Source organism: Mus musculus, chromosome 3 (genome assembly GCF_000001635.26).
Source record: "Mus musculus strain C57BL/6J chromosome 3, GRCm38.p6 C57BL/6J".
In the NCBI taxonomy this organism is placed as follows: Eukaryota; Metazoa; Chordata; class Mammalia; order Rodentia; family Muridae; genus Mus; species Mus musculus.
The window spans coordinates 86,137,773-86,148,081 of record NC_000069.6 but is presented as its reverse complement, the minus strand read 5'-3'; the positions used below and the strand labels follow the sequence as shown (position 1 = coordinate 86,148,081).

The following is a 10,309-nucleotide window of genomic DNA, read 5'->3' as shown; positions in this document are numbered from 1 at the left end:
AAAAAGGGGGAGTGGGTGGGTAGGGGATTGGGGGGTGGGTATGGGGGACCTTTGGGATAGCGTTGAAAATGTAAATGAGGAAAATACCTAATAAAAAAAAATTAAAAAAAAAAACAAAACGAAAAACAAAACCTGAATACAAGAAAACAGATAACAAAATAGGGCAGTGGTGGCACATGCCTGTAATCCCAGCACTTGGGAGGCAGTGGCAGGTGGATTTCTGAGTTTGAGGCCAGCCTGGTCTACAGAGTGAGTTCCAGGACAGCTAGGGCTATACAGAGAAACCCTGTCTCGAAAAACCATAACGAAAAAAGGTCATTTGAAAAATCATATGGAAAACTACTAGTGTAGAAGCTTCCTAAATACATACACATATGGAAAGAATCTAAATGTTGTGACCAAATAATAGTGGAGAAATGCACCCAGTAGACATCTTACACCACCAACTAAAACCTCCAGTGCTAGGAATGGGTTCCATCTTGTTGAGTCACTGGCAAAGGAGGTCCCATGAACCCACACCCACACCCAAATAAAACCCTCAGGCTATTGCCAAGGTTACTGTTGCTCTCCACAACTTGATGGTAAGACCCTACCGCTGAGAGACGTCAAGCTGGTGCCTGACTGGTAGCTTACCTGTCCTGACTAGCATCACCGATGCTGGAAGGCACTCTGCACGCCTCTGGAGGAAAAGCAATCATCACTATCATCCAGCTACACACTGCGACCTACCCCGGTGACCTGCCTGCAAGCTAAACTGATGTACTAGTGGCATGGATGGCATGGGAATAACCAACCACCTTTTGATTTGATTTAACATCCACTCTCTGAGAGAAAACCCGTATCTGACATTGCCAACATGGCCAAGAGCCTGAGATTAGACAGGTCATGGGCTTAGGGGAAAACTGGAACTGCTAAAGGAACATAGCAATAAAATGACCCCCAATGACATAATTCCATTTCTGTAGGTCAGTGCCCCACTCAGCCTACATCAGAGAAGCTCCTTCTTAAAGTAACTGGGAATTAGCAAAGAGATTCACAATTGGACAAGGTGTGGAGAATGAGAGACGACTGTGGAGCACTCAGTCCTAGATGTCTCCATCCCCTCAAGGGTAAGGGAACTGTGTGGAGAGGAAGCAAAGTGCTAAGAGCCAGAGCTGATGGCTGACTAAAGGAAGCAGCATCTTCCAGACACAGCAGGATTGGTGCACATATGAGAAACCACAGATTTGTTTGTTGCAGATGCACAGGGCCTGCACAGGTTCAAGCCTGATAAAGTCCTAACACTGAGAGGGAAAGGCAGACATGGGGTCTGCTTTGTGGTTTTTTAAATTTATTTTTATTTTTTAGTTTTTTTTTTTTTTTTGGTTTTTCGAGACAGGGTTTCTCTTTATAGTCCTGGCTGTCCTGGAACTCACTTTGTAGACCAGGCTGGCCTCGAACTCAGAAATCCTCCTGCCTTTGCCTCCCGAGTGCTGGGATTAAAGGCGTGCGTCACCACGCCCGGCTATTTTTAGTTTTTTAAAGACAGGAGAAAACAGAACATAAAGTTGGACGGGTAGGGAGGCAGAAGATCTGGGAGGGATTCAGAGAGGGAAAAACATGATCAAAATATGTTGGGCAGTGGTGGCACATGCCTTTAATCCCAGCACTTGGGAGGCAGAGGCAGGTGGGTTCGAGGCCAGCCTGGTCTACAGAGTGAGTTCCAGAATAGCCAGGGCTATACAGAGAAACCCTGTCTCGGAAAACCAAATAAACAAACAAAAACAACTCAAGAAACAAACAAAATATGTAGCGTAATTCTTTTCAATAAAATAATAAAGTCAGATTCTCACTATATAGGCCTGACTGGCTTGGAATTCACTATGTAGACCAGGCTAGCCTCTAACTCATAGATCCAATTGTCTCTGCCTCCTGAGTGCTGGGATTAAGGGTGATACAGGGTCTCATGTCTCATTTGAGGCTCTGTTGGCCTCAAACTCCCTATGTGTTACCTTGAACTCTGATCCTCTGCACTTCCTGTGTGTTACACATGCCGCTGCCACCTCCTCTTCCTCCTCCTCCTCCTTTCCTCTTTTCTCAAATAGCGGTTCTCTGTGTAGCCCTGGTTGTCCTGGAACTCTGTAGACCAGCCTGGCCTGAAACTGATCCACCTGCCTCTGCTTCCTGAGTGCTGGGATAAAGGCAAGCACTACTACTGTTCAGGCGTGCATTTCTACACCCAGTTCATGTGGTGCTAGGCTTTGTGTCAGACGAGCATCTAGGAACTGGGTTACATCCCTAGCCCTTTGTTTCTGTCTTCTGAATTGTAGTAAGAAAAATAAGATCTATTTTCAGATTACCTTTTGACGTGGGGAGGAAGGGAGTTTGGTGAACTGTGCTGAAGATCAAGTCAAGGCCTTCCTAACTGTAAGACAAATGATCTCTATCACTTACTTACATTGCAGGCCTCATCTTAACGATCTCTGAGGATACACTTGGGTAGTTTTAAATAGAGTCACACAGTAAGGACTGGAGACATGACAGACAACTGAGATTTGTGGAGTTACTGAGGACTTTTTGGGTGGGACTAAAGGGTCAGGGAGATTGGCTCAGAGGGCAGGGGTAGGAGGACTAGGAGGGATCTTAAGAGTTAAAGGCTTGCCGAATGGAAGCTATGCTGTAGCTGTGAGGGTTTGGTGGGACTTAATGACTACCAAGAAGAGCCTGAGGGCAAAGAAAAGCCCCGAGGGCCCAGCATCCAAGGTGTCTGCCAGGCGTGACTAGTCACAGACTGGGGAGTTCAAGTGCTTTTAACATGACCGATCGGAACAAAGATGGCTTCATCAACAGAGAAAAGTTTCATCATATGCTTCCTTGTTGGAGAAAAAGTCCAGCTGATGAGCATCTTGACTGATGCTATGATTAGTGAGGCTTCGGGTTCCATCGAATTCTGACAATGTCTTCTGAGAAGTTAAACAGGACCCATTACGAAGTTTGGTACCCTTCAATGGGGTGACTCGATGGAGGAGCAGGAATGGTGTGAGAGATCCATTTATAGGACAGGGTGGATGAGCTGCAGAGAAAGGCACCTGTTGACAGAAAGGGAAACTTGATTACACTGGACTCATACACATCCTAAAGAGAGAGAGGCAAACGACAGAGAGGATGGAGGAGAGCCTCACATTCAGCTAGAAGCCAGAATATGACGAGACTTCTAGCTTCTTGGGAACCTGAGGTGGGAGGATCCTGTAAGATCTGGGAGAAGGCGAAGCCACATACAGAAACTCCATCTCAAAATAACAATAATAGCAACAGTTGTAACCAAATACTCCTAGCTACTACTTGGGGTGTTTATATTATAACACACACACACACACACACACACACACACACACACACACACACATTTACACATTTCTTTATGGTCAAGGACGATGAACCAAGTTACCTTGGTCACACCAATATACACTGTCACAGAGCAACATTTCCAGTCCTAGGTCTTCAGAGAAAGGCCTCACTGTGTAGCCCAGGCTACCCTCAGAGACTCTTGTCTTGGCCTTCTGAATGCTAGGATTACAGGGGTGTGCCATCACCCCTGGCTCCACAAGTTCCTTTCAACTAAACAGGTTTTGCTGTTCTTGTTTTAGCCTCAGACAGCTGGGTACATGTTATCTTTATAATAGGCATTTCTGTCATTTCCCAAATATAGGGTAACATGACGGTAGCCCTCCTCTCAAATCAGAGTCAATTTTGTTAAAGAAAGTTTTCAATTTGTTTCTGAACCCTAATCAATCTTTATATCTGAAGGGGAAAAAAAGCATTTAAAAACTTCTTGGGAGCCTGGTGAAGAGGGAGTTGGTTCTGATTTGGTCACCATTTTTTTTGTTTTTGGCCTTGGCTAGAGAGGATGTTAGAGTTCTGCCCTTGAGGTAGCTGGTGACATGTCACCAGGCTGTGATCTTCTGAACTAGATGTGGCAGAGCATGTCAGCAATGCCGGCACCCAGGAGGCGGAGGCTTGAGGAAGGTGAATTTGAGGTCAGCCCGAACAACACAGGAGGAATCTTGTTTTGAAAAATACTAACATAAGAATGGGGAAGCCATTTTTTATGGTGGGGGTTTGGGGATGTGGAGGGGTGGAGATAGAGGTAGAGAAATGGCTTAGTGGTTAAGAGTAGTAGTGACTGCTCTTCTAGAGGACCCAGGTTCAATTCCCAGGACCCACATGATAGCTCACAACTGTCTGTAACTCCAGTTCCAGGGGATCTGGGACTTTCACACAGACAAACATGCAGGCAAACCATATAAAATAAAAATAAAGACATCACTTTTAAAAGTGGGGAAGGGGTGGTTTGCATTAAGAAAATTGGTGGGCAGTTAGGTACAACAATTGATCACGACTGTGCCTTTTTGGGGTGCTAGAGATGGAATCCGTTGTCTCAGGCATGCTGAGGCTTTTCCAGGACACCACTCTAGTCCCCACTCCACTAAAAACCCAAACACTCCTCCTATCCCAGAAAAAACAAAACCAACCAACCAAAAACCCAGGGCTGTCGAGATGGCTCAGCTGGTAAAGGCACCTGCAGAGACCTCTCAGGCAGTGAGGAGGCAGGGCACATTGTATGGCAGCGCTGCGGGCCAGTGTGCGCAGGATGGCAGCCTCTCCCTGAGCCTTATACCCACATAGTGGAAGAAGAGAACCAACTCTTGAGAATAGGTCTCTGACCTCCACACAGAGACCTGTGAGGCACAGGACCACACACATAGTCATACAAAAAAAAAATGTGATTACAAATGTGTAAGAGTTACATATGTATATATGTGTGTGTGTGTATATATATATTCTCTCCTCTCCCCTTCCCAGTCTGTCTTGCTAGGTAGTTCAGGCTAGTACTCACCATATACTCCAGGCTCTCCTCCAACTTGCTGTCCTCCTGCCTCCAGAGCTCTGGGATTGCACACACGGCTAAGCCTCTTTTTTCATGAAAGTTCACAACACAGCCAAGCCCAAGAGTAGTCAGCACGTGAACAGCGTGCCCGAAGTCATGCTTATTGAATTACACTAATGTTTTGAAATAGATCACATGAATATTCCCGTTTTACACCCGAGGGAACTGATGGCTAAAGAGGTCAGAAGGCTAAGTACTGTTGGAATCACCATTTGAACATGGATTTGCTATCTCTGATTCAAAGCCCATGGTCTAGGGAAGAAACGTACTCTCAAAATTAGAAACAGAGAGTTCCCACCCTCGGGGCAACGGAAACCACAAGAAACCTGAAGTGGGTTGAGCATCTCTGACAATCTGCAGGCTCCCATGCACAGCCTAGCCAGCCCGCGGCCCGCTGCGCGACCTCCCGACACACGAGGGCGCTGTCGCAGCACGGCGGGAAACGAGCCGCCAGCTAGTGTCGCGAGATTCTTAAAGCCGGAAGGGCGAAAGAGCAAGGGTCACGTAGACGGCGCTCCCCGCCCGGCTCGCGTTAAGTTCTCGCGCGAGTTGTACTTCCGCCCTTTTGGCTCTCCGGTCGGCACCATGGCGGTCGGCAAGAACAAGCGCCTGACGAAAGGTGGCAAGAAGGGAGCTAAGAAGAAAGTGTGAGTGGCGGATCGCGCGGGTCCCCGGCCGTTGGGCTCCGCAGGAGTTGGTGGGCGGGTTCTGGGGTGCGGCGTGGGGCGGATGGTGAGGATGCGGGGTGGATTGCGCGGCGGTGCTGCGCTGCGCGGCTGGCGGGTGCGTCCCGGGCGGCCGCCTCTCCGCCACCCGGCCGGGTGTCGCGCGCCGCGTGTGATCTCCGCCCTGCGTCTCTAGCAGTCGCTCGCGTGTCGCGCGCGAACTGTGGGCTCCTGGGTTGCTGGAAGTCCGTGGCACTTTTTAACACCGCTCTACGTCAGTCACTCTGGCTGTCCATGTCGGGACCCCATGTCAACTTGTGTGCTGGGCTCTCGTGGGACCGACCTGGAGACCCGGGACACTTGTTTAGCAGCAGTTTGTGCTGTTGCGGACCAGTCACTGTCACAGGTCCCTGAGGTTCCAGGGCAGTGTGTATATAGTACTGCCTGTGTGATGGAGGAGTGGGGAAGGCATGGCTTCGAACTTACTGCTTTGTGCACTGGCAGACCAGCCGGCCTCGCAGACGTTCACCCCACGGGGAGGACGTCCGTCGTGTTAAGTGCAGGCCGATTGCAAGATCGTGCCTGGGAAACTGTTAACAGAAGTCTGAAGGATAAGAAGCGTTTAAAAGTGGTCGGGAGTGTTGTTACAATTTACAGAGAAACTTGAGGTTATTTTTCTCCCATCCAGGGTCGATCCATTTTCTAAGAAAGACTGGTACGATGTGAAAGCTCCAGCCATGTTCAATATTAGGAACATCGGGAAGACACTAGTCACGAGGACTCAAGGAACCAGTGAGTACTGTGGGCCCCTTTTGCTTTGTTCCTAAGCTGTGGCATGTGCATATTAACCGGCGCCTTGGTCAACTCTGATGGGGCGCTGGATTGAAATGTCAGCCCAGTGGTTGGAGGGCCTGGCATTGGGAGTGCTTGGTCTTAGTACAGATGTGGCAGCAATGAAGTGTTTGTACAGCTGTCCAAGAGAACGTTTAGGTGTTGGCAGTAAGCCACTGGTGTGAAGGTGGGTTTGGTTAACAAGTTAACAGGGTTTGTGGTTCTTTTTTAGAAATTGCCTCTGATGGCCTCAAGGGTCGTGTGTTTGAAGTGAGCCTTGCTGATCTACAGAATGATGAAGTTGCGTTTAGAAAATTCAAGCTAATCACTGAGGACGTTCAGGGCAAAAACTGTCTGACTAACTTCCATGGTATGGATCTTACCCGGGACAAAATGTGCTCCATGGTCAAGAAGTGGCAGGTGAGACCAAAAGCTGCGAGTGTGAGTGCTGTGGTGTGGGTGTGCAGATGTGTCATGGGTGTGTTGGTTGGTAGGTAGTATCAAAACATGGAATGGAGAAGTTGGTTTCATTTCATTTGAGTATCACTGTTAATTCTTGAGTGCTGGAGGTAGAATCCAGGGCTTTCCACATGCTGGGACATCAGTCCTAACATTGAGCTGCATCCTTTAACTTGGTATTGCTTGTTACGGCCACATTAGGTGAGTTGGGCAGCTTTGCCAGTTTGGGGACTGTTCTAGGGTTAACATCGTTAGAGTTGATAGAGAAAAGGTGCTCTATCTAGCTGACTCAGTTGTCTGACAGTGGAGTGTGGCTAGAGTCAGATTCGGTCCCCTTCTGTCCTTGAAAGTAGTAACAAGCTTTGATAGCTTAATTTCTTCAACATCAGCCCCTGGGGTTGTGAAGATGAAATGACATGTAGGGAAATGGGCTTAGCATGGTGACCAGCAAAGAAGGCTGATTCAAGGGAAAGCTGTTCAGATGTATCCTGATATTGACATTGTATATGGGAATGAGTGATGACAAGATGTTTCGGTCCCAAATGAAGCCTACTGATTACCGTAACATTTATTGCTGACATTCCCTTATACTTTATGTAATTTTGGAAATAATAGGCTATTTAGTACATACTGATGTATATACTCCTTTGCAGTGAAGTGGATGCCAGGATTTTGTTTCCGGGCAGTTCTGCTGGTCTCAAATTCTTGAGTGATAGGATTGAAGGCATGTACCACCGCTCACGGCAAATATTGGGTATATTTGAGAACTTAATATTTGTAAAATTCAAAGAAATCAGATCGCTTTGCCACAAAAATGGTCCTCTAAAAGATGGTAGTATGGTCTAATTACAGATTTTGTTTAGCTTTGGATCTTAGCTTTGGAATTATGTTTTTAAGTTCTTTGTGTAACTTAGGAATAAAAAGGCATTTAGAAAATACAGTTTTACAGCAGAACTTCTCCACTGCCCTCTTTCAAGAAAGGATCTTCAGGTCTGGAGGGATGGCTCAGCAGTTAAAAGCACTGACTGCTTTTCCAGAGGTCCTGAGTTCAATTTCCAGGAACCACATGGTGGCTCAAAACCATCTGTAATGGGATCTCATGCCCTCTTATGGTTTATCTAAAGACAGCTACAGTGTACTCACATAAAATAAATTTTTTAAAATAAAAAGGGTCTCCAACCTGTTGTGATCTGGTACTTGCTATGTAGACCTTTGTATACTGAGTGCAAGGATTGCAGACATCTGTCATGTACAGCTTATTGTGTGTTTGGTTTTTTTGGGCTCAAATTCCTAAAAGATCCAACATTTTTGTGTGTCCTGCTTGGAGTACTGAAACTAAAGCCGCCACACACAACCTATTTTTCCTTTCTAACAGGATCTTTCTTTTCTTCCTTTTGTGATTTTTTTTTTTTTTTTTTTTTTTTTTTTTGAGACCGGGTTTCTGTGTGTATCCCTGGTTGTCCTGGAACTCACTTTGTAGACCAGGCTAGCCTCGAACTCAGAAATCCGCCTGCCTCTGCTTCCTAAGTGCTGGGATTAAAGGTGTGCGCCACCACACCCGGCTATTTTTCCTTTTTAAAAGATAATATTCAGTTTCATTCTGTCTATACTATCTTAGAATTTAACTTACAAAGCTTTTATGTTTGAGGGATGTTGACATAAATGTAAAGGGTATGGGTCCAGTTGATTGTTTTAAAGGGAGGGCAACAATGATTTTGGGGTATCATTTTAATTTCACTTTAAGGAAGTGCCATAAACGGTATATTTGTCACGTGGGCTTGACATTTCCAAGGTTTTACATTAGCACTTAAAATGATTTAGGCCGTGAAAAACATAAAAGGGAGGGGAATCTCTGAGTTCAAGGCTAACCAGGGCTATGCTGTGAGAACCTGTCTCAGAAAACAGCAAACCCCAAAACCATTATGAGCTGACAGTATCCTTTTCTCACTAGACCATGATCGAAGCTCACGTTGATGTCAAGACGACCGATGGGTATTTGCTCCGACTTTTCTGTGTTGGCTTCACTAAGAAACGCAACAACCAGATAAGAAAGACATCCTATGCGCAGCACCAGCAAGTCCGCCAGATCCGGAAGAAGATGATGGAAATCATGACCCGAGAGGTGCAGACTAATGACTTGAAGGAAGTAGTTAATAAACTGTAAGTGCGTTTCTTTTCTCTCCTCTAAAAATGTTCAGAATGCCTGTTAAATCATCCTTCTGTTAAAGAAGAGGTGGAGTTGGACCTCAGCTTAAGCACTTCTAACATTGAAGTTATCTTACAGTGGACAGTGAAAATTAGACTTAATACACAATGAATAACAACTTTAATAATGCATGGGAACATGTGATGAGAAACTGTTTCGGTCCCAGTTGATGGCCACTGATAACATTACATTTTTCTGATGTTCCCATGCAGTATACAGGTGGTTAAGCGTGTTAGACAAAAAAGCATAAGGAAGACTTAAACGTTGATTTTGTTGCTAGGTGTTAAATTTAGATACTAAGATTGTTTTTTTGCCATTTAAAGAAAATTGCTTCTTGTATGAGAGACTTTGGTGGGTTTTTTGTTTGCGTGTCTTTTAAAAAAAGTTTATTGTTCTTGCAGGATTCCAGACAGCATTGGGAAAGACATAGAAAAGGCTTGCCAGTCCATTTATCCTCTCCATGACGTCTTTGTTAGAAAAGTAAAAATGCTGAAGAAACCCAAGTTTGAATGTAAGTGGGAAATCATGTTTCATGAGATAGAAGTTTGTGGAACCAAGTACGTGGTTTTAGAAATGACTGGTTAACATTCTTGATGGGTGTATGTGTATGAGTGATTTGCCTCTGTGTGTGTGTGTGTGTGTGTGTGTGTGTGTGTGTGTGTACACACGTTCCTGGAGACGTTGGTGTTGAGGGGCTGCGGCTGCAGATGGTTACGAGCCACCTGTGGGTGCTGGGTGCTCTGCAAGGACAAGTGCCACCTCTTCACCACTGAGCCAGCCTCTGCATGAAGGTTTTCAGGGCAAAGTAACGGTCGCTTCCTTCGGGCTGTAGTTTAGGTTCTGATACTTGTTTCTAACAGGATCCTCTTCCTTTTCCTTTCAGTGGGCAAGCTCATGGAGCTGCATGGGGAAGGCGGCAGCTCTGGCAAAGCAGCTGGAGACGAGACGGGTGCTAAGGTTGAGCGAGCTGACGGATATGAACCGCCAGTCCAAGAATCAGTGTAAAATCCAGATTTTTAATAGTGACAAATAAAAAGTCCTATTTGTGATCGTTTGCTTCTGTCCATTGATTTGAAACACGAGAGCCTGGTGAATCAGGTGTTGATTTTAGTGGGTTTTATCCATTAAGTTAGAAGCCAGGTTAGTAATGAGACAGGGTGGGGCTCTGTCTGGCCTCCAACAGATTTGCATATATCTGGTTTTAAGGCGTGTGCCACAACA

At 45.9% G+C, this 10,309-nt stretch overlaps 1 protein-coding gene and 2 non-coding genes across 3 annotated transcripts; all 3 read left to right on the top strand.

Annotated features, from left to right (window-relative positions):
• Positions 1-5,413: 5,413 nt before the first annotated feature.
• Rps3a1 (ribosomal protein S3A1) lies at positions 5,414-10,142 on the top strand. The gene is made up of 6 exons (NM_016959.4): positions 5,414-5,574; positions 6,281-6,384; positions 6,656-6,843; positions 8,834-9,042; positions 9,490-9,599; positions 9,972-10,142. The coding sequence occupies exons 1-6, from the start codon at positions 5,513-5,515 to the stop codon at positions 10,091-10,093; spliced, it is 795 nt and encodes a 264-aa protein (NP_058655.3). The 5' UTR covers positions 5,414-5,512; the 3' UTR covers positions 10,094-10,142.
• On the top strand, positions 7,395-7,465 carry Snord73b (U73B small nuclear RNA). Its single transcript, NR_004418.2, has one exon. It is a non-coding gene; the product is annotated as a small nucleolar RNA, C/D box U73B (small nuclear RNA).
• On the top strand, positions 9,224-9,291 carry Snord73a (small nucleolar RNA, C/D box U73A). Its single transcript, NR_004417.1, has one exon. It is a non-coding gene; the product is annotated as a small nucleolar RNA, C/D box U73A (small nucleolar RNA).
• Positions 10,143-10,309: the final 167 nt, after the last annotated feature.